At 41.0% G+C, this 27,176-nt stretch overlaps 1 protein-coding gene across 1 annotated transcript in view; it reads left to right on the top strand.

Annotated features, from left to right (window-relative positions):
• Positions 1 to 27,176, top strand: part of PATJ (PATJ crumbs cell polarity complex component) — a 368,066-nt gene that overhangs the window by 323,500 nt on the left and 17,390 nt on the right. The window contains exons 36-42 of the mRNA XM_047084721.1: positions 2,790 to 2,983; positions 5,659 to 5,806; positions 6,912 to 6,998; positions 11,344 to 11,458; positions 12,508 to 12,545; positions 16,684 to 16,806; positions 17,536 to 17,640. Of these exons, the coding sequence (XP_046940677.1) occupies positions 2,790 to 2,983; positions 5,659 to 5,806; positions 6,912 to 6,998; positions 11,344 to 11,458; positions 12,508 to 12,545; positions 16,684 to 16,806; positions 17,536 to 17,640 (810 nt within the window). The remainder of the gene's footprint in view (positions 1 to 2,789; positions 2,984 to 5,658; positions 5,807 to 6,911; positions 6,999 to 11,343; positions 11,459 to 12,507; positions 12,546 to 16,683; positions 16,807 to 17,535; positions 17,641 to 27,176) is intronic.

Genomic DNA, 27,176 nt, shown 5'->3' with positions numbered 1-27,176 from the left:
ATTTCAGAGGCTTAAGAGAACTCACCTGGAGTCCAGGGAAGTAACTATTTTGCATTTGAGTAAGAGAAGTGGTCTGGTGTGCCATCTATTGGAATACAGGGAAATAATCACTTCGGACCACATTTTCTAGAGACATTGTTTTCCCCTTTGTCCTATGGATTTACCTCACAAACAATGAGAGTGCACTCATGGGCCTAAAGTAACAGTGAATGCTGGCACTGACTGAAAACAGCCCTGACAGGGGTTACTTCAGCTTCTTATAAAATCCCAACTTCTAACTTACATTGCACTTAACTGTGTGCCAGGTGCTGTGCCGAATGCCTTAGAGGGTTTATTTCACTTAATCCTCACAACACTAAATAGATATTATCTCCAATTCATAAATGACCCAGTTGAAGCTTAGCTTGACTAATATACATAAGGTTTCACAACGTAAGTTAAAATCCATGCTCAAACTGAAGGCTGTCTGTATCTAAAACCCATATTTAACCACTGTTTGGGTTGGGGTTTTTTTGTTTTTGTTTTTGTTTTCATTATTATTATTTTTTAAAGTAAGCTCTATGCCCAGGGATTTGAACTCATGACCCTGAGATCAAGAGTCGCATGCTTGGGGGCACCTGGCTGGCTCCGTCGGAGGAGCATGCAAGTTTTGATCTCAGGGTCGTGAGTTTGAGCCCCACATTGCGTGTAAAGACTATTTAAATAAATAAAACTTTAAGAAAAAAAGAATCGCATGCTCTGCCAACTAGAGCCAGCTAGGCACCCCTTAACCACTGGGTATAGTTAATGTAATTGAGAACACAAACACAAGATATACCAGAAAAGAAAAAGCATCATGAAAATTAGGCTTTTAAACATTTTTTCTGGCTTATAGAATCAGCTTTAAATAATTGCTCAAAACCCACCTTCTCCAAGAAAGGCTCATTGCTCTCTTCTCCCTCTCTGTAACCAATCTTTATGCCACAAGTCACTAGTCTTTGGAATGTTAGAATTGGAAAAGCCTGAGACCAACCCCTTCTTGTACAGATGAAGGAATGGAAGACCAGATATAAGCTTGACTTGCCCAGGATACACAGGGATGGACTAGAACATGGAGTAGAACCAGCATCTTGAGGGAGGTCTTCTATTCTGCCACCCCACCCCCCACCCCATCACCCACCCCACTACTGGCCATGACCTGTGCCTACTCTTCCCTTTGTGTCTTTTCCTAGCTATGACCTTGAGGGAGTGACCTATGACTCCCTTCCTTTGAGTCCTTGGCCATTCTTCCCCTCAATTTCTCCTTTTTGTTAAATCCACTAATCCATAACAGTACTTGACTTTCTCTGTGGCAGGGGATCCAATAACTCATTCTAAGAGTACATTGAGGGGTGCCTGGGTGGCTCAGTTGGTTAAGCAACTGACTTCAGCTCAGGTCATGATCTCACGGTTTGTGAGTTTGAGCCCCACGTCGGACTCTGTGCTGACAGCTCAGAGCCTGGAGCCTGCTTCACATTCTGTGTCTCCCCCTGTCTCTACACCTCCCCTGCTCGCGCTCTGTCTCTCTCTGTCTCTCAAAAAATAAATAAATGTTAAAAAAAAATTTTTTTTTCTTTAAATAAGAGTATGTTGAGGCAGAAGGGTATAGAGACTAAGGGTGGGAAGATAGTCTGGGTTCAAACCGTGACTAGCTATATAACCTGGTTCAAGTCTCTTTAGCCCCTCCGTGACTTACTTTCCTCATCTGTAAAATGGTAATGGTACCTATTTCAGAGAGTTAGTATAAGGATTAAATGAGTAAATATTTACAAAGGGCTAATACACAAGCACTACACAAACATTTCTTAAGTAAAACACAAGTAAGTCTGAAGAAATAAATAAGTAAACTGGCTATATGATCTCCATTTAGCAGACAAGGAAACAGAGGCTTATTGAGGGCCCACAACTTGTCCAAATTCACGTGATTTACCGGAAGCAGAGCCATGGCTTTACTCAGTGCCGTTTCCAGTACAGTTTGCTTCTAACTTATGGTCCTATTTGTGCTCTCTCAGATCCAGGTTCAGAAGGGTGTACTTCAAGGGGGTTTCGACACTGTCAGAAATACTGGTCTCTCATTTTTTTTCCGGCTTATTCTAAAGTAGTTGTGATGTGTGCAGTTAAGAGTGAGGACGTCACTGGGGCGCCTGGGTGGCTTGGTCGGTTAAGCGTCTGACTTCGGCTCAGGTCATGATCTCGCGGTCCGTGAGTTTGAGCCCCGCGTCGGGCTCTGTGCTGACAGCTCAGAGCCTGGAGCCTGTTTCCGATTCTGTGTCTCCCTCTCTCTCTGCCCCTCCCCTGTTCATGCTCTGTCTCTCTCTGTCTCAAAAATAAATAAACGTTAAAAAAAATTAAAAAAAAAAAGAGTGAGGACGTCAAATTCAATAAGCAAACTGAGTCCTAAAATGCTGACCAACACTAATGTTCATTTCCCTTTTGACCTCAATTACACAAGGCCATTAGACCCTTCCACCCCTCCTGCTCCCTTTCACCCTCCCCCCTCCCCAACCATGTTGATTCCATAGTAGACCTCACAGCTTTGCAAAACAGCATTCCTGTGTGTACTAAGCACCCTCTATGCTTTTGGGGTAGGAGAGGATAAGGTCTACCTCCTTTATACATGAAGCAGCTACTACTGCCAATAGTTGCTACCTGCCTTGGGAACAGCTAGAAATTTCCAGAGGTTTGTCACTGGTTGGATTAAAGAGCTCCAGACAGAACCGGCATGGAGGTCTCTGCTGTCAGCAGCCCATCTCAGATGTCCACTGTTCCAGGTTAATGGGATTGACCTGAGGAGCGCCAGCCATGAAGAAGCCATCACAGCCCTGAGGCAGACCCCCCAGAAGGTGCGGCTGGTGGTGTATAGAGATGAGGCACACTACAGGGATGAGGAGAACTTGGAGATTTTCCCAGTGGATCTGCAGAAAAAGGCCGGCCGAGGACTGGGTCTGAGTATTGTTGGGAAACGGTAAGGAAATACTATGCAAGTTAGGACAGATTGGCCTTTCCCTTCAGAGCCCTAGGGAGCCTACAAACACTGAAAGGTAAAGTCTCGTGTAAACTAACAGTATGGCTTCTAAATTCAACCTGTCTATAAATATTAGAATGACATTGGTAATATCTCTGAGCAAGGTCTTACCAAAAAAAAAAAAAAAGTGTGTCATATGAAGATAGAACCTGAAGCCCAGTCAACTGAGACTATATTTGTTCCCATATAGAATAAGAAGAGACTCGGGGCGCCTGGGTGGCTCAGTCGGTTAAGCGGCCGACTTCGGCTCAGGTCATGATCTCGCGGTCCGTGAGTTCGAGCCCCGCGTCGGGCTCTGTGCTGACAGCTCAGAGCCTGGAGCCTGTTTCAGATTCTGTGTCTCCCTCTCTCTGACCCTCCCCTGTTCATGCTCTGTCTCTCCCTGTCTCAAAAATAAATAAAACATTAAAAAAAAATTTTTTTTAATAAATAAATAAATAAATAAATAAATAAATAAATAAATAAGAGACTCAAAAGGGTTTTTATACCTTGGAGTCACTTAGATCTGAGGCTTTACCCAAGAAATAGCTAATATCAAGAGATAGGTTTATACAGAGTTGGGTTAAGAAAATTCCGGAGTGCCTGGTTGGCTCAGTCGGTTAAGCATCTGCCTTTGGCTCAGGTCATGATCTCACGGTTCGTGGGTTCAAACCCCACATCAGGCTTTGCACTGACAGTGTAGAGCCTGCTTGGGATTCTCTCTCCCTCCCTCTCTCTGCCTCTCCCCTGCTTGTGCTCTCTCTCAGTGAATAAATAAACTTAAAAATTTTTTTAAAAGAGAAAGAAAATTCCTCTGCCATGAGTACCATGTTAATCTTATGCTGTTAACTACATCTAGCTGGTGAGTTTCAAAAACTAGCTGAATAAGTGTAGTTGAGAGACAAATTCTTTATGACAGTAGTTTTCATTAAGAAAGATGTCCCCAAAAGGTAACTTGCACCAAAAATGTAGGTAGATCCTGGTGGCTAGGCTTTTCATTTGAAGTCTGTGCCACTTACCCATATGATAGGCATTATAGAATAATATCAGTAGATTAGAGAAGTAAGTCATATCTTGCAACTGCAATTCCAGCTTCCATGGTTTACTGGTTTTAGTTATTTGGTGTGTTTTTATTCCAACAGGGCTGCAAGATTGTCAGGTGACGCCCCAATATGGCCTTAGATGGTTATCAACCATCATCTTAGGGAGCATTGAAATGGTTTTACATATATTACATCCTTTGCCTTCAAAGACTTCTGACGGCTAGCCCAGTGTTTTTTTTCTAGCAGCCCAAGCTGTTATTAAAATAAAATATTAGAGAGTTTTTGAGAGCACTGATTTTGTGCCAGGTACTGTGCTGTCCTGATCTCATTCTTCAGCACTGTTAAATCGTCACTCAGAAAATGCATTACAAATCAAAAAAGTTGAGACTCGTATTTCTAAACAAACTCCCTGCATACCTGGTGCAGAGCACCTGACAGAGCCCACGTTGAAGTTTGCTTACCTGTGACACATGCATATGCCTGGCGAGATTCCACAGAGAGTAATGGTTTTTACTTTATTGCCTCATTGTGGATTGATAAAACCGTCTTCGTACAACACTAGTATTTCAGATTGGGTTTGTAAGGAACATTCATGTTCCTTAGCCCAAAATGTTCCATTGTAAAGGATCAGGTGTATACGCTTTCACAATGCACAATTCTTTGACTTAGCAATTCCACAACTAGAAATGTATCCTAACAGTATTCTTGTAGATATGTTCCCCATTGCACATTGTTTGCAACAGCTAGTGACTGACAATAACCTCTATATTTTATCTATATATTTTACTCATCATGAAAGTAAAGAATCTCTGTAGAATCGAATACAGCCTTAAAAAACAATGAGGAAGCCCCAGGTGCTTTCTCCACTTTTTAACCTCTTGAATTTGAGACATACAAATTTATTTACTCCTCAAATAAATAATTATAATTAAAACCTTAGTAACAACAGGAAAAGGAAGAGTGATAAAACTAGAAATTGATCAGATACTAGTAAGTGAGCTAATCTATAAGGAAATAACTTTTACATTTTAAGAGTACTTAATCTATAAGGAAATAACTTGTACATTTTAAGGGGCGCCTGGGTGACTCAGTCAGTTAAATGTCCAACTTCGGCTAAGGTCACGACCTCGTTGTCCATGAGTTCATGCCCCACGTTGGGCTCTGGGCTGACAGTGTGGAGCCTGGAGCCTGCAGCCTGCTTCATATTCTATATCTCCCTCTCTCTCTGCCCCTCCCCTTCTTGCTCTCTCTCTCTAAGAAAACATTAAAAAATTTTTTTTAAGAGTACTATGCTTTTTAAAGTGAATTTCCATTTCATTTCACTAAGATTATCCTCTTGCAGAAATAATGCCCTTGGGCCAATAAAAATGAATTTTACAGTAGGCAGCACAAATAGGTATAAACTATTTAAAAGGCAAGCACTCTGAGGTTTATCATTTGGGAAGTTAGTGGATATAATTGGATGAGATGGCTTTGTAGGACCATTCTTCCAAGCGTTGGGATTTAGTGAAACTGTGTAGAATGTCAGTAATCTCAGATTTACTAAAGAAATACTAAATTGTGCCATTACCCACTGCTCTATGGTATTCACAGAAATGGAAGTGGAGTGTTTATTTCTGACATCGTGAAAGGTGGAGCTGCAGACCTTGATAGGAGATTGATTCAGGGAGATCAGATCTTATCTGTGAATGGGGAGGACATGAGAAATGCCTCACAGGAGACGGTGGCCACTGTCCTCAAGGTGAGTCCCCAGGCTGCTTTTTGCCTGGCTGGTGTAACTAAAGTCCGGGGACCGGGGTGGGGGACTGTTCTAAACTGGGTTGGTTATAAAATGGGTTAGACTTTCTGCTAATTCGAGTTTTAACTAGAGATCTAAACTCTGATTACTTTAACCCATCATAAACAGCTTTACAAGAAAGCTGCTATAATGACTAACAGGATTGAGGAGTAACCTCTTTGGGGATTTCTAAGCTAGTTTTTATACCTGTGAGAATCCAAGTATCCACAATTATCCTCAAGTACATTAGATGGTATAAGTTCTCCTGGAATCACAAAATTCCTCCTTCTCTCTCTAACGCTGTATTGTCGTGAATTTAACCAATCTAGCTTTTACTGCTTGAGGGACCACTAAAGATTATCTAGACCAAGTCCTCTGATTCACAAAGGAAGTTTGAAAAAGTAGAGCAGCACGCCCAAGATGACAAGGGTCTGCTTGAGTGGTTTTCTCACCACGAGAGCTATTCCTCACTGAAGTCATAGGGAGGCAAAGGTTCAGAATTCCTTCCCTTCCAAGTGTCTCTGCAACATGGACCCTACCTCCTTTGGAGGAAACGGATTAATAAAAGTTCCTGTAACTTTGCATTCAATTATAACCAGCTTCATCTTATGCTGTTTCACAAATAGCTGTGGAAGCTTTTGCAAAGACAAAAGAATTCTGTTTATTGCAAGATCCTGATTTTCTAGTGTAGTCAACTCTCGGTTGTGACTTAGGAGAGAAGTTATTTGTAGATTATCTCCATGTCTGATTTCTCAGTCTTCCTTTCACCCACTTTTCCTTAATTATGTCACTGCTCGTGAATACTTTCATCAGAAGGGAAAAGGAAAAGAGGTGAATTGAAATGTAATCCTTTTACCATGTTTTAAAAAGTCATGAAGTCATGACGTGAATACCGCTGAGTTGGTGAATTTCTGTTGTTTTGTGTGATTTTTTGAGGACTGAATTTCCTTTTTGCCTGTTGCTTTTGTCACCCATTTACAATTGTTGGCTGCAGAGATGAGCGGAGGCCCTGCCATGATAATTTTAGAGTATAAATGCTGGTTTTCACCTCTTTTCTTGTCTTTCCAAGTGTGCACAGGGGCTGGTGCAGCTAGAGATTGGAAGACTCCGTGCTGGTTCCTGGACCTCCTCAAGGAAGACGTCACAGAACAGTCAGGTTGTTGATGGCTTCCCATCACACTGACTCACCTGTCCCCACTGAGAGAAAGTCCCCATTTCATAAGTGGTTGTTTGGAAATAATGTATAATATACAGCATATTCACAATACCAAGTTCAGTGCATTTTAATGTGTTTGAAATAAAAATGAAAGGTGGGATGGAAATTCATTAATCCCTAGATTTTTCTCTCCTTTATTGCCTGCCAGTGTTTTCTTAGAACTACTTTTGTTGTCCACTATTAGTTCTGTATTGCCTATGTATGCATGTACACAGCTGTGTTTATTTAAAAAAAAAAAAAGAAAGAAAGAAAGAAGCAACATCTGGTGGCAATTTGACCCTCATTAGCACAACATTGTTCTATTCGTTCAATTAAATATTGCTATAAAGTTAACTTGTGAATAGCCACTCACACATGCTGAGGGCAATTAATGGTATATTCCTAAGAGAGTGAAGTGTGGGGGGTTATCCTATGAGAGGGAGGCCTTAGTGGGTGACATTCTGTAGGTTAGCAAACATCTTATGTTTATTTGCAAGGCTGATGTAAGTGCCACTTTTTTTTTTTAACAAAGTATATTTCAAAGTTTTGGGGTTTTTTATTTTGTTTTAATTATAATGGCTGAAAAATCAAGATGGTAGACTATATGTTTAGTCCCATTTGGTACATAATGAAACTGTAGAAACCTGCCTGTGACCTCCATTCCCCTTTGTGGGTTATAGATGGGCCTTTGTTTTGAGGTTAAAAGCATGAGTTTTAGTCCTCTCCCTGGTTGCCATAGGCTTAAAGCCTCTCCAAGGCCTTTGTTCAGAAGTCGTTCTGAGTTTGTGGTTTGCATACAGGAATGCTTCTGGAATGCTACGAACTGCCTCTTTTGCTTCATTGGTATTAGAAAATAGGTGAAAAAAAATACCATTGTTCGGATAGGATCACAGACTAGGTATCTTAGAGAATCTTGAAAGCAGTGAAACCCAATAAACATCATGTTTAGAATATTTTATCTCTTTCATTTCTGGTCTACACAATGAGCAGCAAATATCATGTGTACTAAGACACAGCGCTGCCATGGGACTCCAGGAGTAAATGGTTGATAATGATTCTAACCAGACTTGTATCAACAGTGGGAACCTCAGATGCAAAATAGTTGTCTCAGCTTCTTCCTTAGTGGAAGATTCACTTGTTGAGTGATTTCACTAATGGCTAATTTCACTAATCTAACAGGAGGTTAGATTATCCCTGAACAATCCTAGGGATAAAATTTTTCCTCTTTGGAGAATATGGGAAGGCGCCACAAAGGAGGCCCCTTTGGGTCTCACTGCAAAAGGAGTTTGATAGGTTGAAGAGGGAGAAGGCATCCCAGACAGATGGACTAGCATATACAAAAGCACAAAGGGATACAAAGGATTCCAGTGTTTTAAGAAAAGTTTGAATTGAAGGACGAGGTAGTAAGTAGAACTAGATTTCTGCCCTTGAGGAACATGTATAATAAGAAAGTCTTGGGTAATTAATAAAGTTCACACTCAGGTTAAATGCAGAGCTAACAAATTTAGAAGGTCTATTATTAAATGTCAATAAAACCATCATCACCATTTATCTGATATATAAATGTGAGCTGTTCTATTTTGTAAACCTGAGACAAAGTATCAAAGTGCCTTACCTTCCTACACAGAATTTTTACTTCAGGGGGTAGAAGTCTGACTCAGTTTTAAGAAAAACAGTAAATATGTTGTATCCTTACTTTGTCCTTAAAATTTGGCTGAGATTATATGAGAGGCAGCAGTCATATTTGGCTAATTGAAAGAAGGCTTATAGCTGGCTGTGGAAAGGATATGTGCTCCATGATCGTGAATTGAAGACCAGCCCATGACCCAGCTGGAGAAAAAAAAAAAAAGGACCCTATTCCCAAACCTATTTAAAAACAGTCAGGACCCCCTAGGGGCACAGATTTCTTTCTGGGCAATTACAAGATGGGGAGATAAATGTCTTCTTTTGAAAGCCAAGGAGAATTATAATTCACTGACTTGGACTAGAGAAAGTAGGTTCATTAAGAGAGATCTTCTATCTTTGGGGGCTACCAAGCCTCTTTTATTTATTTACTTTATTTATTTTAAGAATAGTATAGAAATTAGCTGTGAGATAGCTCAGAGGAAATAAGACTTGATTAATAATCCATAATTCTCGAGTCATTTTTTTTAATGTTTATTTTTGAGAGAGCGTGAATGGGAGAGGGGCAGAGAGAGAGAGAATACCAAGCAGGCTCCATGCCACCAGCACAGAGTCCAACATGGGGCCCATTCTCACAAACTGTGAGATCATGACCTAAGCCAAAATCAAGAGTCAGATGCTCAACGGACTGGGCTACCCAGGCGCCCAAGCTCCTTCTTTTAAAATAATGTCTTTCCCCGGCAACCAGAAGAGAGTATCTTTACTCTGTAGTGCAAACTGTGTAATGGAAAAACACTTGAGAAATCTTTTCCTCAGGTAACTGAGGGAGTACTGCCAGGCACAGTTCATATTTATAAAGGCCTTGGCAAACACATTGCTCTAAGATTTTTTAGGCAAAAGTTATAATATTCTGTACTTCCTTAATTCTGAGTATTAGAGCACTATTGATTTAAATCCTTTCAGGAAAAATATAAAAACACTCCTTTAAATATACATATCCATTGTGAAGTATATTGATGTCTATAACTTACTTTGAAATGAATTTTTAAAAATTGATGAATAGGGGTGCCTGGGTAGATCAGTTGGTTGAGCATCTGACTTTTGATTTCGGCTTAGGTCATGATTTCAGGGTGTGAGATCAAGCCCTGCCTTGGGCTCCGTGCTGAGTATGGGGCCTGCTTAAGATTCTCTCTCTCTCTCTCTCTCTCTCTCTCTCTCTCTCTCTCTCTGTCTCTCTCTGCCTCTCTCCCCCACTGATACTCTGTCTCTCTAAATAAATAAAAATATACTTTAAAAAATTAAATTGGAGCACATGGGTAGCTCAGTCAGTTAAGCTACTGCTCAGGTCATGATCTCACGATTAGTGAGTTTGAGCCCCAAATCGGGCCCCATGCTGGCAATGTGAGCCTGCTTTGAAAATAATTTTCAAAGTTGATGAACAGATAATGGATATATGATAAAGAAAATACAGAAAAATATTGATTGTGGAATCTAAGTGGCATGCATATGAATGTCTACTGTATAATTCACCTTTTCTGTATTTTTTTTTTAAGTTTATTTTGAGAGAGAACGTGTGCACACGTGCACGCATGAGTGGGGGAGGGGCAGAGAGAGAGAATCCCAAGCAGGCTTCCCCCGACAAGGGGCTCAATCTCACAGTTGTGAGATCATGACCTGAGCTGAAATCCAGAGTAGGACACATAAGCAACTGAGCCACCCAGATGCCCTTGTAAATTTTCATATTTAAAGAATGTTAAAATGTTAAACAACTTGCATGATGGAACTAGGGAAATGGATCAAATTATAATTTATCATAATTTTGAGGCATAACCTTGAAAATTTGGTAGAAAACCTTCTGTACTCTTGGTTGCATTATTTTCTTTTTACTTTTTTCTTTGGTTATATTATTTTCTGCAAGGGTCCTCCACTGTGTACATGACTCTCTTTGAGTAGCCACTAACCATATGTTACAATACATTGTAGACCTCAAATATTTATTTAAATGAATAAAAGGACAGTAATGGAAGTATAACAGATTGGGCTGGATTACTACTGACTCCAGGAAAATCTTTGAGAAAAAAATTTAACCCATTCACAAAACAACATATCTCCTTGATATTTGCTGCTTTCTCCTTCAACTGAGGAGAAAATGTCTGTTAAGATTTTATTATAGTTGTTTTATATAAACATGTATACATGATTATATGGTTATATAGCTAGCATCATATATATATGTTTATATATAATCATATATATATGTGATGCTATATAATCATATATATAAACACTATGTAACAGCTTAGGAAAATGTTTCTGATTTCATGTGGAGCAAGAAAAGCTTAAATTATCACAAGTTTTCAGGGCAACTGGGTGGCTCATGCTCTCTTTCTCTCTCTCTCTCTCAAAATAAATAAACTTTTAAAAATTATTACACGTTTCCTATCCTGATGATTGAAACCATACGTAAAAGCACAAATGAAAGGGGAATGCAATGGAAAAACGTCAGATGAAATTGGGTTGTGTGGTAAGAGGATGCATAGGGCTAACTTCTGTTTTCCCTTTTAGCCTCTCTAGAATTTTCTATGATATGGTTGTGGTTACTTCAGTAATTAAAGTACTAAGTCTGAATTTTTAAGAGCAAGCTCGTGTCTCCACGCAGCTGACTGCCGGCTTTTCTTTCCAGGGCAGCCAACACAGTGCACCGAACAGCTTCCACCCCGCCCTCGCTCCTGTCATCGCCAGCCTGCAAAGCCTGGTCGGCACAAAAAGAGCTACAGACCCTTCCCCCAAAAGTTCAGGTATTACTTGGACACACCTCGAGGAAAGACATCCCACTGCCCAACTTTTTTAATATTAATATTTTTTAAAAAACAATCTCTTTGGGGCACCCGGGTGGCTTAGTCGGTTGGGCGGCCGACTTCGGCTCAGGTCATGATCTCATGGTTCATGGGTTCGAGCCCCACGTCGGGCTCTGTGCTGACGGCTCGGAGCCTGGAGCCTGCTTCAGAATCTGTGACTTTCCCTCTCTCTCTGTCCCCTTCCCAGCTCATGCTCTGTCTCTCAAAAAATAAATAAACGTTTAAAAAAAAATTTTTTTTTAAACAATCTCTTCACCTTCCTTCAGTTAAGATACTAAGTTTAAATCTTTGAACGTGTGCACATAAGCCCCAGCCTTTATGAAAAGCCCGTTCTAAAGAAAGTAAACCCATAGAGATTCATTTTGGGAATTTTGCCTTAAATTTTACACAAATCACGTGGTAAGAAAGCGGAAATCTAAAGTGCTTCATAAAGTGGGGGGCCTGGCTGGCTCAGTCGGAGGAGCACGCGACTCTTGATCTCGGGGTTGTGAGTTCAAATCCCACATTGGGTGTAGGCACTTCATAAAGTAAAACCATTTCCAAAGAGAAAAATTTGAAATTACAGGTCGCTTGAGGAAAGTTACACATGCATATGCCATTGCAAGTGGAGCAGAGCAGGGCGTCTTTTTAAGTCTTTCCTTGAATAGAGGGTTATCTTTGATTAAGGCAGAAAAATGTACAGTAAAACACTAATAGCTCACCCCCCTCAAGCCGTTTAATCACCATATTCCAGGCAGCTGCTGGTACAGCCCATCAGCTTTTGTCAGACCAAATGATGATGACCACATCCATGTGAAACAGAGGGCTTCTTCAAAGTAGCCCGTAATCAATAGTTGCCATTTTGGATTTGGGGAAAGTATGTCATGCCATTAGCTCTACTATTCTCTCTTGAAAGGCCTAGAAAATGACACCATTTTTATGGGTTAATATGAAATACTATGTTGTCTCTTAATTTTAAAAAGTTAATTGTGTTGCTTTTTTATTTATAGGCGCAGATACAGGACCAAGGACCGTTGAAATAATCAGGGTAAGTCAATTTTGCTATTTTTCTGATCTTTGTTGATTTGCATAAAATGTATATTTTCTCCTTACTATATAATTTGTTGGATTGTTACTGTCCTCTTTTAAGTTTCACTGAAGTAATCAAATGTTCTATCTTTCATAAATAGAAAAATCAGTAAAGCCACATCATTCACAGACCACTGTGAATCTTTGGGTACATCCCATCCACTATGTTTTGTGCATGTGTTTAAGTTTTACAAAACAACAACAACAAAATGGTATCATATGGGTATACTCTTGAGGCTTATCTTTTTCACTTTTATATTTTGAGAGAGAGAAAGCCAGCAGGGGAGGGGCAGAGAGAGAATTTTAAGCAGGCTCCACAACCAGCATGGAGCCCAGTGCAGAGCTCAGTCCCACCACTGTGAGACCATGACCTGAGCTGAAATCAAGAGTTGGATGTTCAACCGACTGAGCTACCCAGGCACCCCATTGTCTTTTTCACTTTAAAGCATGAACTTTTAGTCATGCTCGTATTTGTTGACGATTTCTATTGGTTTTATAGTATCCCATCATATCATGTGCTATAATTTTTTTAATCAGCTTCCTCCTACTAAACAATTAGCACATTTCTCAACTTTTGCTCTTTTATAACAACATCTTTGTATTTCTTTTTTGTCCATATCATGAGTGATTTCTTCAGGATTTGTTCCTAAAATGAAATTGGTTTTTGTTTGTTTACAAAAAAAAATTTTTTTAATCTTTAAGTAATCTCTAACTCAGTGTGGGCTTTGAACTTCCAACCCCAAGATCAAGGGTCACGTGCTCTATAGATTGGGCTACCCAGGTACCTCTAGAAATGAAATTGTTGAGTCAAGAGCCACACTTGTTATTTAAAGGCTTCTATACATGTTACTAAATTCCCTTCCCCAAAAGATTGTATAATATGTATTTCATAAAATTGTCATATCCTGATGTTCAAACTCCTGTGTGATATCCAGAATATTGGAAAGTACTTTCACTTTGATCACTTTTAAACATTAAATTTGGGGACACCTGAGTGGCTCATTCAGCTCAGCCCAACTCTTGATTTTGGCTCGGGTCATGATCTCATGGTAGTGAGATCAAGCCTCACACTGGGCTCGCACTGGGCATAAGGCTGCTTAGGATTCTCCCTCTCTTTCTCTCTCTCTGCCCCTCCCCTGCTCGCATGCACGTTCCCTCTATCTCTCTCTCTAAACATTACATTTGGGATTCAAGAAGTATGACCTTGCTATAACCACGGTTCAACTGCAGTGAAGAGATATCCAGCATAGCTTAGCTCTCTGGAGTCAACCATAGCTGTGTTTGAAGGCATTCTACCGTTTATTAGCTCTATAACCTTTGGCAAGTTACTGACTTCAGGTTTTCTTATCTGTAAACTGGGGATGATAACGCCTCACAAAGTAAATCTTGTGTGGATTAAATGCAGTAATGCAAATGCATTGTACCTAGTACATCATAAATGTCCAGGAAGTGACATCCATTATTAGTGATTACAACTTTAGCTAAATCTGTTTTATTTGTTCCTAGTGTCTTTCCACCAGAGTGGCAACTCAGATGTTCCTATGGGACATAGGGACATATGGACATAACTTTCCTATAGGAAAGTTAAATCTACCAACATATACATAATTATGGACAAATTAAGGAAGCATTATGATGGATTCGAACAAAGCCAAGTTATTCCATAAATTTCTCCTCATTCCAAGATTTATAAAATATAATTTTATGTTTCCTTAGTCGTTTCAGCCAGTTGTTTTTTTTTTACAGGCTTTTATAAAACGGCCTGCTCCTACCAACTGTATTCTCCCACAAATGGTCCAAGCAGAAACTTTGCGATGAAATGCATCTTGCCATTTTGCATGCAGGGCTTTACTATTGATGCATTCAGGAAATAAAAGCTAGACACAAACGTGCTGGAAAACAGGGTATAAATTACCTGTGACTAGAGAGGTCAGCATCACCATTCTTCTTTTATAGACATGATGTGGCAGCATTCGTAGTGTTATTAATAATAAAGAATGAGTCCTCACACTTATGTGACATGAGTTTTTTTGTTTTTTGTTTTTTTTTAGAGAGGGAAAGAGAGAGCACATGCAGGGGAGCAGCAGAGAGAGAAACACAGCGCGGTCTGTGTTGTCAGCACAGAGCCCAACATGGGGCTGGATCTCATGAACCAGATGATCATGACCTGAGCCGAGATCAAGAGTCTGACACTTACAGGACTGAGCCACCCAGGTGCCCCCGTGACATGAGTTTTTAAAGTTCTTTCAGGGGCACCTGGGTGGCTTAGTCGGGTAAGCATCAGACTCTTGATCTCGACTCAGGTCATGATCTCAAAGTTCGTGAAAATGAACCCTACATCAAGTCGGGCTTTGCACTGACAGTGTAGAGCTGGCCTGAGATTCTTTCTCTCTCTCACTCTCACTCTCTGCCCTTCCCCCACTCACATGGCTTCTCGTGCATGCACTCTCTCTCAAAATTAAAAAAAAAAAAATTTAAATAAAGTTCTTTCATACATGGTTTTTCTTGTTGTTCTTTTCCCTTTTTCCAACTTTATGAGGTAAAATTGAAGCTCACTAAGTGGTATATATTTTTAAATGATCAATTAAAACTGTAGAAACCCTGCTACCATATAGGTCCCTTTTCCACAACCATACCACTAACATTTATGCCATAGATGTCATATGTTTACATTTAGATGAATTGAGAACCCCACCAAACAATGTTGTAATTTTTACTTTCAACTGTTCTACATATTTTAAAGCCCTTAAAAAAATTGGTCTCATAGAAAATGGTTCTTTGCAGACTGAGTAATTTAGGATTTTACCCTGGATCTCATAAACGTTATGCTGTACAGACTCTGAAGAGTGTTGATATTTATGCTTTAGCAGACGATCAACCCATTCCAGCTCAGAATGTGAGTGATGGTTGACATCCCAGTTCAGTTCCATGTCGGTCTGTCCTGCACGTGTGAAGCTTAGAATGGAGCCTGAGAAGTCTGTGTGATCCCTCTTATTGGATTAGATCCCTCTCTCAGGCTCTCTCTACTCTAGTTTTCTTCCCTTATTCTCCAGCCACCAGGCACTCCCTTGCCTGGTTTCTCTGGCTCTGGTGGCCAGAAGAGGTAAAATGGGGCAAGATAGGTGTTAATATCAGAGAGAGTGACTCCACCTTTACAGCTCCTTGACTGGGGCTCACCCTCAGGACCAAGCTGCCAGGAAAACAGCTGAGAAATCCACCCCTTACGTTTTTTCTCCAAGTTTTGGCCCTCCACCACAATTTGTTTGAGTTTCTTTACTTTTCAGAAACCTCAGGTAGTTGTTTCCGTGTTTGATAGAGTTGTTCACTGTAATGAGTCAGCAGGAGAGGGATGCCACGGCCGTGCAACGCGACCAGGCTGAAACTGGAACTCATCATTCATTCTTTGAGTGATTTTTAAAATAGTAACCCTGTGCAGCAATATGGGGAAGGCCTGGAATGCAGCCAGGATCCCTTCACCGGGGTCCGCGTGAACCAGGCTGCCTCACCCAGTGATCCTAGCGAACGCTTTCAGTCACATCTTACTTCTCTCCGCAAACTCGGCTGTCCCTGCAGCGGGTGTCCTCTCAGATCCTTTATTGTGATGCAGCCGTGCGGCTCTTTGAGAGCCAAGTGTGTTTGTTCACACCCAGAAGAGCATGATATGTGTGGCAGTTTAATCATAAACACCATATGAGATCATACTTGCCAAGTCTGCATCAAAATTGGCCACTAAACTGAGCTGTAACATAGGGTTGTTTTGTATTTTTTTGTTGTTTGTGCTCCTACCGTTGCCTTTTACCGAGCCTTTTCTGTAGGCCAAGACTGCACTATATCATCTCATGTAATCCTCAAACCAACATATAAAGACAGAAGCTCTAATTGCTTAAGGAACTGCATTGAGATCCCTCCCCCCAAGCTAAGTAAGTGCTAGAACTGAAACACAGGTGTTTCAGACTCCAAAGGCACTGCATTTAACTCCTGTGTTTCCCTGGCCTCCTGCAGCACGGACAGATTTTGTGCAACAGCTATCTGGGGGCAACCAGGTTGTGGGGTTTTCTTATTAAATATAGGAACATGGTGTTGTCCTTCTTTTTTAGGAGCTCAGCGATGCCCTTGGAATCAGTATTGCTGGAGGAAAAGGAAGTCCCTTAGGAGATATCCCAATATTTATTGCCATGATTCAGGCCAGTGGTGTGGCTGCACGTACACAGAAGCTTAAGGTAAACAAAAGGGGAATGGTGAAGTGCTAACAGCATGTGGTAGGAGACGAAGGTGCAGCCATGGGCACTTTGTTTAAAGTTGGAATTCCAACAGAGACCCACACGGAGGGCAAAATGCATTGGAGAAAGTTTACACCTAAAATTCATTAAGCCCCTGGGCATATAAAAATATTATTGTTCGTATCAAAGCTTCTTGATGAAAGAAGAAATTGCAGCCCTTTTTCAGAGCCTCCGATACCATTTTTAGCACTCCATTCCACCCAAAATTAATTTTCCCCCGAGAGATATTTGACCTGAGAATCGTCCTTCAACCAGAATTAATGCTCTTATGTTTTTTCCCCCCCATTGCCCCTCCATCTTAACTTAGGTAGAAAAATAAAGGAGAAAATATCTGGCCTCCTCATTAGAGCTTTACTGAACAGTTAATTTGTACACCCCACTATTACTGGTGAGTGGATGTATACAACACCACCATTGCCAAAATACAAAAGTGGCCTGCCGTGCCTTCTCAGGATCAAATCTGGCCCCCTTCTTGTTTCTCTGATTGATCTGTATTTGGGGAAAGCCATAAAAATTCCTCATGTTTCTGGAACATGCATACACAGTAGAAACACGGAACCTTCACAATAGCCACAAATGGGAAATATGACTTACAAAGAATTTTAAGCATTCTTCTCAAATTTAATTTTTCTTAATGATAGTGATTTTCTTCCACTTTTGTACTTCCAGGTTGGAGATCGGATTGTCAGCATTAATGGGCAACCTTTGGATGGGCTGTCTCACGCGGATGTGGTTAATCTGCTGAAGAACGCCTACGGGCGCATTATCCTGCAGGTATTGCGATCAATGGAGCACGCAGCTGCACGAGGCAGATAAGTGGCGTGCAAAAAAAGATTGAGCGTCACTGGCAGTAGGCATCACCGCCCAGCAGGGTGCTTGCTGATGTGAATTATGAAGGTTGAGAGCAAGAAATTATTATTTTTATTCAGAAATTCTTTAATGCCACCCATACAGGCAGTGAGCATGATTATATGAAAGCATAACAAGGGGAGAAAAATTACTCTTTGCTTCACATGATAAATCAACAAGGCTTTTAGCTTCCAGCGTTCTTTTGTAAATCAAAGTTTGTGAGGAATGGGAAATGATTTCTTTTCTTATGCCCAAAAACTGTTACCCAACTGCCCAAGTACTGTTTCCTCCACTCCTTTTTTAAAGGAAAGAAAAAATACAATGCTCTTTTTCCCTTAGCATAAATGATTGCCAACACGGTTAAATTCCCACTGTATGGTTGTCATCAACTAAGGCAGACAATTATTTATCAACTGTGGTCCCCCAGAGTCCCGTCCAGATGCACAAAGAAATATACCAGGAAGTAAGAAAGAGGTATGCTGCTAATTACCTCTCCTATTTCAGCACCTCACATGTCTCTGAGATTGATATGGTGCACTGAGAGGCAGGATACTGCAGTGAGTTTTGCTAATGAATTTCCCCCAAAACGTATTATTAAAATCACCACACTTCTGCAGGTAGTAGTGAACAGTTTACAGGTAAAAAGAATAAAACCCACCATTTAGCACCTTAGAGAGAGGGCTAGCCAGCCCCTCAGATCATTCTAGCCTTAAAATAATAATTTCAAGGGGTGCCTGGCTGGCTCAGTCGGTTAAGCATCAGACTTCAGCTCAGGTCATGATCTCACAGTTCATGGGTTCAAGCCCCGCATTGGGCTCTGTGCTGACAGCTCAGAGCCTGGAGCCTGCTTTCAATTCTGTGACTTCCTCTCTCTGTGTCCCTCCCCCACTTGCTCTCTCTCTCTCTCAAAAATAAACATTAAAAAAAAATTTTTTTTTTAATTTTTTTTTTCAACGTTTATTTATTTTTGGGACAGAGAGAGACAGAGCATGAACGGGGGAGGGGCAGAGAGAGAGGGAGACACAGAATCGGAAACAGGCTCCAGGCTCCGAGCCATCAGCCCAGAGCCCGACGCGGGGCTCGAACTCACGGACCGCGAGATCGTGACCTGGCTGAAGTCAGACGCTTAACCGACTGCGCCACCCAGGCGCCCCAAAAAAATTTTTTTTTAATAATTTCAGGGGCTCCTGGCTAGAGTCAGTAGAGCAGGCAACTCTTTTTTTTTTTTTTCCAATATATGAAATTTATTGTCAAATTGGTTTCCATACAACACCCAGTGCTCATCCCAAAAGGTGCCCTCCTCAATACCCATCACCCACCCTCCCCTCCCTCCCACCCCCCATCAACCCTCAGTTTGTTCTCAGTTTTTAACAGTCTCTTATGCTTTGGCTCTCTCCCACTCTAACCTCTTTTTTTTTTTTCCTTCCCCTCCCCCATGGGTTTCTGTTAAGTTTCTCAAGATCCACATAAGAGTGAAAACATATGGTATCTGTCTTTCTCTGTATGGCTTATTTCACTTAGCATCACACTCTCCAGCTCCATCCACGTTGCTACAAAGGGCCATATTTCATTCTTTCTCATTGCCACGTAGTATTCCATTGTGTATATAAACCACAATTTCTTTATCCATTCATCAGTTGATGGACATTTAGGCTCTTTCCACAATTTGGCTACTGTTGAGAGTGCTGCTATAAACATTGGGGTACAAGTGCCCCTATGCATCAGTACTCCTGTATCCCTTGGGTAAATTCCTAGCAGTGCTATTGCTGGGTCATAGGGTAGATCTATTTTTAATTTTCTGAGGAACCTCCACACTGCTTTCCAGAGCGGCTGCACCAATTTGCATTCCCACCAACAGTGCAAGAGGGTTCCCGTTTCTCCACATCCTCTCCAGCATCTATAGTCTCCTGATTTGTTCATTTTAGCCACTCTGACTGGCGTGAGGTGATATCTGAGTGTGGTTTTGATTTGTATTTCCCTGATAAGGAGCGACGTTGAACATCTTTTCATGTGCCTGTTGGCCATCCGGATATCTTCTTTAGAGAAGTGTCTATTCATGTTTTCTGCCCATTTCTTCACTGGGTTATTTGTTTTTCGGGTGTGGAGTTTGGTGAGCTCTTTATAGATTTTGGATACTAGCCCTTTGTCCGATATGTCATTTGCAAATATCTTTTCCCATTCCGTTGGTTGCCTTTTAGTTTTGTTGGTTGTTTCCTTTGCTGTGCAGAAGCTTTTTATCTTCATAAGGTCCCAGTAATTCATTTTTGCTTTTAATTCCCTTGCCTTTGGGGATGTGTCGAGTAAGAGATTGTTACGGCTGAGGTCAGAGAGGTCTTTTCCTGCTTTCTCCTCTAGGGTTTTGATGAGAGCAGGCAACTCTTGATCTCTGGGTTGTAAGTTCGAGCCCCACATTGGGTATAGAGATTACTTAAAAATAAAATCTTTAATAACAATTATTGTTGTTTCAAACTGGAAAGCCATTATATTGAGGAGAACAAATTTGTGGTGCTTAACTCTCCCATCTCAGTGGTCTAAATCCAAAGGGCCAAAAAAGATGTTACAAAAGTAAATGAGCTGCAGCATGTAAGCAGGGGATCATCAAAATACTGTCAGTAGGGTGCCTGGGTGACTCAATCGGTTAAGCATCCAACTCTTCATATTGGCTCAGATCACGATCTCATGGTTCATGAGTTTGAGCCCCACATTGGGCTCTGCGCTGACAGCGCAGAACCCACTTGGGATTCTCTCTCTCTGCCCCTACATGCTTGTGTTCCCCCTCTCTCTTTCTCTCAAAATATAAACAATTTTTTAATACTGTCAGTAGTTTCAAGGGAGTTTATGTGATAGGCAAAATATTACTCAGTGATCTGGGTCCCTGAGTTTCTACTGAACACAAATCAAAACACTATGGGCACTGGCTGTCAAGTGAGCTTGCCCTCTACTCCTTGTCCTCACTTTCAGTGGAAGTTAGGCTGTCGTGTCACATTCCTCCTTCTACCCACCTCCGTCATGGTCAGAGCCTGCACAGTCTTGCTCTTCCTTCGAGTTATGCTGACCCCTAGAGGCCTACAGGTGCAACTCCTCCATCTCAGACTGGGGACCGTTCGTCACACAGAACTTTAAAAGGAAGTTATTTCAAATAATAACTACGTCAAGACAAAAAAAAAAGTCTCCCTTAGCAAAACTGGTATTATCGATATTTCCATACATTGACATAATTTGTTCAGCTCTACCTTCTTCACAAAGAAATGAGAAGACAGTGCAAAATTGTAACATTAACTGTAAAAGTAACTTAAATGAAAATGAACTCAAGCTCTCCCATGCAGAATTAACACTTCACTCTGCCAAATTACCCCTATTAACACACCTTTGAGGGAGTTCCTCATTTTTCCTATTTCTGTACTTTAAGAAAATGACATTTGGTTTTAAAATGTTCTCTTGCATTAATCACGTTAGTTGGTAGTGTTATTTTCTACCATGTGCTATTAAAAGCTTAATGGAATCCTTTGGGATTTTTACAGTTATAATCTACACAGTTATGGGTATGGAACATATGTGCTGCCAAAGGCATTAGACACAAAATCCAGAAAATTCTTATGTCCTGCATCAAATGCCTTACAGTTACATAGTGTACTTGCCTTAATTAAAACAATGTGCATGTAGTACCAGCAATATAGTTATTACAGCTGACTTGGCACTAGGTAACTATTTTTATCATCAGGTGAGCCAGCCCATTGGCAGAAGAGTAGGGAAGGTCAGGTAATTGTGTCTGATGATGTGGAAAAGACTTAATGTCGGTGTATCATGCAAAGCAGGCAGCAACTGCTGGTTGCACAGGAAAGATTAAGGTCAGCAGACTGCAGGGTAGAGAAGGGGAAAGAGTGGAAGAGATGACCAACACTTCCAGAAGCTTCTCTCTACAGCATAAATTGCTATCTCTGGGTGTAATAAGGAGGTAGACATTTCTGCCCTTAAAGTCTGATGATTTCTTATTATCAGTCATAGATTGGTCAGTGGAGATCGATGTGGCTACGAGGGGTCAATTATATTTGCTTTTGTAGTCTGAGAGCTTGTCTGGTTAAGCTCTTTTGTCTGTGGAATGACCATAAAGCCTTTTTTGGACAAAATCAGATAACCCAGACTCTCTGCCAGGAAACATATATGTATCTTTCTTTGAGACCACAGAAGATAAAAAGAGCATATCAGGGACTTTTATCACTTAAGGAACTTGTGAGGCTTCTTCTGGGTCCTTTAAGATATTTTACAAATATTTGAGCGTGTAGCAGAATGGGTGGATTGAGGTAACACTAACTAGACTAGAGGATGTAGGAGGAGTATTCTGGGAGAGGAGAGAACATTTGTAGTTTGAGACGTCCAAGTGGAGATGGCCAGCAGGCAGAGGAAATACTGGCCAATGTTCAGGGAGACGTCATTGCTGGGAACTGGGTAAATAAAGCCATCTGAGGCTTTTCAGTGTCGCCATCCCCACTGCCTGGCACATTACATACATCATAGATATTGGCTGAATAAGCGAATGAAAACAGTGGTGACAAGACAGGACAAAGGCTTAGAGTCAACAGCAAGTATAGAAGGCAGGAGAAGAGAGTCTGAAATCGGGGAGATTCATTGAGGGTCTGTCTACAAAGTAGTTTGGGAAGTAGTCCTTTGAGGACATTCTCCAGAACACAAGATAATTGCTTAAGAGGGCCCAACTGCTGGTTGGGAGAAAGAAAGAGAGAAAGAGAGAGATGTCATATTTATTAATATAGAGAAAACAGGGGTCCCTGGGTGGCTTAGTGGGTTAAGCATCTGACTCTTGATTTCAGCTCAGGTCATAATCTCATGGTTTGTGAGTTCAAGCCCTGCATCAGGCTCTGTGCTGACAATGCAGAGCCTGCTTGGTATTCTCTCTCTCTCTCTCTCTCTCTCTCTCTTTCTCTCTTTCTCTTTCCCTCTCTTTCTCTCTCTTTCTCTTTCCCTCCCTCTGCCCCTACCCCAATCAGGATCTCTCTCTCTCTCTCAAAATAAGTAAATAAACTTTAAAAAAAGTTTTAATTAAAAAAAAAAGAAAACAGTGGCTTCTTTTTGAACTCTCAGTTGAAAATGGAAGAGAAAAAGTAACACATGGGATTAATTCAGGAGATCTAATATCCAACCAATAGGAGTTGCAAAAAGAAAAACAGAAAAATAAGAAAGAAATAAATCTTAGCTTAAAGTCCATTAATTAGTAAGCAGGATAAGTAAGTATAGTATCTATATACCTTCTAAAACTTTTTTTTTTTTAATGTTTATTTATTTTTGAGAGAGAAAGAGAGAGAGAGACAGAGCACAAGCAGGGGAGGGGCAGGGAAAGAGAGAGACACAGAATCTGAAGCAGGCTCCAGGCTCTGAGCCATCAGCATGGAGCGCAATGCAGGGCTTGAACCCACAAACCGTGAGATCATGACCTGAGTTGAAGCTGGACGCTTAACTGACTGAGCCACCCAGGTGCCCCGCTTCTAAAACTTTCAAAGAGAAAAGTATAAGCTACTTGCAAAAGAACAAGAGATTCAAATGGCACCTCTTTTTCAGTAGTGTGTTTCTGAGAAACTTACTTTAGGATGTACTCCAGCAAAAAAGCAAGTAAGAAAATAAGAAAAGTAAGAAAGAGGGAAGCCCATGGATTCAGTGCTGAAGAACATGGAAGTCCCAGGACAGCTGTATGGCAGGCACAGAGAACAACTTGCCCAAATTGGAGCAGGGGGAGAAGAGACTGAGATGCCACTGAATCAAAAGGAAGGAAGAGGAACAGATGGATTATCTTATCTGTTTAACTAAATTGGAAGTTTGGAATTACTGGGGAAATTTGGGGCTTAATTAGTGATAAATATATAAAAATTAAAGTAAGATCATTACTAACTTCGGAGAAAATAAACTTGTACCAAGAAAAGGAAATGTAATCACACTACAGTAGCTGACTCAGTATAAACAACATTTACATAAACATTGTAAGTCATAATAATTAATACAACCAAACATCATAATGCATGAAATAATAGTATCTTGGGTATTTGGTATGTATTAGTGGGGAGGAAAATATGAGAAGTAAATCTTTAATGTTAAAATGAAAAGAAAAGAGATGGTTGGAAATGATTAGAACCACAGAGGTTTAAGTATATATTTTTTATATGAAATTTATTTTCAGATTGGTTTCCATACAACACCCAGTGCTCATCCCAACAGGTGCCCTCCTCAATACCCATCACCCCCCCAAACACCCCCCATCAACCCTCAGTTTAGTCTCAGTTTTTAAGAGTCTCTTATGGTTTGGCTCCCTCCCTCTCTAACTTTTTTTTTCCTTCCCCTCCCCCATGGTCTTCTGTTAAGTTTCTCAGGATCCACATAAGAGTGAAAGCATATGGTATCTGTCTTTCTCTGTATGACTTATCTCACTTAGCATCACACTCTCCAGTTCCATCCACGTTGCTACAAAAGGCCGTATTTCATTCTTTCTCATTGCCAAGTAATATTCCATTGTGTATGTAAACCACAATTTCTTTATCCATTCATCAGTTGCTGTATATTTAGGCTCTTTCCATAATTTGTCTATTGTTGAAAGTGCTGCTGTAAACATTGGGGTACAAGTGCCCCTATGCATCAGCATTCCTGTATCCCTTGGGTAAATTCCTAACAGTGCTATTGCTGGATCATAGGGTAGATCTATTTTTAATTTTTTGAGAAACCTCCACACTGTTTTCCAGAGCGGCTACACCAGTTTGCATTCCCACCAACAATGCAAGAGGGTTCCCATTTCTCCACATCCTCTCCAGCATCTATAGTCTCCTGATTTGTTCATTTTAGCCACTCTGACTGGCGTGAGGTGATATCTGAGTGTGGGTTTGATTTGTATTTCCCTGATGAGGAGCGATATTGAGCATCTTTTCATGTGCCTATTGGCCATCTGGATGTCTTCTTTAGAGAAGTGTCTATTCATGTTTTCTGCCCATTTCTTCACTGGATTATTTGTTTTTCGGGTGTGGAGTTTGGTGAGTGCTTTATAGATTTTGGATACTAGCCCTTTGTCTGATATGTCATTTGCAAATATCTTTTCCCATTCTGTTGGTTGCCTTTTAGTTTTGTTGATTATTTCTTTTGCAGTGCAGAAGCTTTTTATCTTCATGAGGTCCCAATAGTTCATTTTTGTTTTTAATTCCCTTGCCTTTGGGGATGTGTCAAGTAAGAGATTGTTACGGCTGAGGTCAGAGAGGTCTTTTCCTGCTTTCTCCTCTAGGGTTTTGATGGTTTCCTGTCTCACATTCAGGTTCTTTATCCATTTTGAGTTTATTTTTGTGAATGGTGTGAGAAAGTGGTCTAGTTTCATTCTTCTGCATGTTGCTGTCCCATTCTCCCGGCACCAGGTTTAAGTATATTTAAAGAGCCACAGGAGGGCTCCTGGGTGACTCGGTTGAACATCCAACATTTGATATCGGCTCAGGTCATGATCCCACGGTTATTAGATCGAGCCCTGTGTTGGGCTCCATGCTGAGCGTAGAGCCTGCTTGAGAGTCTCTTTCTAAAATAACTATTAAAAAGATGGGGCACTTGGCTGGCTCAGTTCGTTAAGCGCCCGACTTCGGCTCAGGTCATGATCTCACAGCTCATGAGTTCGAGCCCCATGATAGGCTCTGTGCTGACAGCTCAGAGCCTGGAGCCGGCTTCAGTTTCTGTCTCCCTCTGTCTCTCCCCCTCCCCCACTTGCACTCTGTTTCTCTCTCAAAAATAAACATTAAAAAAAATTGAAAAAGAAACACAGGTAACAAGTAGAACTGTAGATAATATAAAAGTGGAAGAGTTTGGCAAGTTAAATTTTCATCTGTTGGAATATTTCATCTGTCAAAATAGGGAGTTGATAAGACATCAATAAGATGATAAATTTTAATATAGGCTTATAAGCATGTTACTTAGCTTGTATATACCTCCAGAATTGAAAAGTTTAGTGTGTGTCTAGAGAGTGAAGAGTGTTAATTTTTTTATCATGTGCCATACTATTTAGTTTTTTATCCTGTGCACCCAAGAAGAAATATGCTGGAAGAATAAAATAGAAAAGAGCCAGGAGTCAAGAATACAGGTTCTAGACACTAAAGGAGAAAGGAATTTGAAGAATGGCACACTTACCAATGAAGCAGAAGTAAATAAAACTGGAAAAGTCACTAAACTGGCAGATAAATCACTGGCAATCTTTAAAGAAATTGGTTTTCTTTCAGAGTTGGTGGCAAGTCAGTAGAGGGCAAGGGAGCAGTTGGGGGCAAAGGAGATAGAAAAGAGAAGGTAAGGATGATGTTACCTCTGAAAAAGAAGATGAAAAAATTTGCAGTGAAGAGCCACCTGGCTGGCTCAGTCCGTAGAGCAAGAGACTCTTGCTCTCAGGCTTGTAAGTCCTAGCCCTGCGTTGGGTGTAGAGATTACTTAAAATCTTTAAAAGAAACAAATTTTCTAATGGTGATGATCGTTGCAGTGATACTGCTGCTAGTTCAGAGACCAGTCTGAGACTCACTGGAGCTGTGCATTATTTAGAGTAAAGCACGTTCTTCTCAATGCCTGGAATATCCATGGCACCCCACCTTCACTCCCTCTTTATAGATCTTGTGAAATCCTTTCTTTAGAAACCAGAAAGTTGGAGAATAGGGAATGCCTGGGGGTCATTCCCCCCGCCCCCCAGAGCATGAATTTATTCAAAATAATGACTGTGCCTCTAGTACCTGGCCCGGCCTAGAGTACATGCCTAGTAAGTGTTGGTCATATTGACTGGGTTGCTGAGCTATGCTGATCAAGTTAAAAGACATGAACTTATAGAGAACTAATCACAGTCCCAATCTGTCCAGAAAAATTCTACTAGAGGAGAAAGATGGATTGGGTTGGGAACGGAAAAGGTGTGTGATAGAGGGTACAGGGCAAGCATCTAAAGGCACCTGTGAGTATCATTAAAGGAATGGTTTGTGAGCGGTTCTTAACCTTGGTTGCACAGTAAAATCACTGATTCCATTACTGGTTCCCGGGTCTACCACGTGAATTCAATTGGTCTGGGATGTGGCATGGAGAGAGGGTGAGGCTTCCCAGGTGTTTCTAATATGTAACCAGCTGATCTATGGAGGGCCTGATGTGACCACGTGATGCCAGGAAGGGGGTAGTAAGCTCCAGGAAAAGGACAAAGAGCTAAAGGTTTGAAAGTTGAAATGAAGACCAGTGGAAATTCTGTAGAACACATAGGCTTTAGCGTCAGAGAGTTGTGTGTTTGGGTCCTCTAGCTTAACTCTTGAGTTTTCTCTACATAGGGATCGTAGCTCCTTTCTTCCAACGTTGCCGTGAGGATTAGATGAGGTGTAATGTTTAATAAAAACCGTGGAGGGGCGCCTGGGTGGCGCAGTCGGTTAAGCGTCCGACTTCAGCCAGGTCACGATCTCGCGGTCCGTGAGTTCGAGCCC

Source organism: Lynx rufus, unplaced genomic scaffold (genome assembly GCF_022079265.1).
Source record: "Lynx rufus isolate CCGP_SWC_20201006 ecotype Redwood Valley unplaced genomic scaffold, mLynRuf1.p SCAF_2, whole genome shotgun sequence".
Taxonomy (NCBI): domain Eukaryota; kingdom Metazoa; phylum Chordata; class Mammalia; order Carnivora; family Felidae; genus Lynx; species Lynx rufus.
Note: the sequence above shows the minus strand (reverse complement) of the source record. Positions and strands in the feature narration are given on the sequence as shown.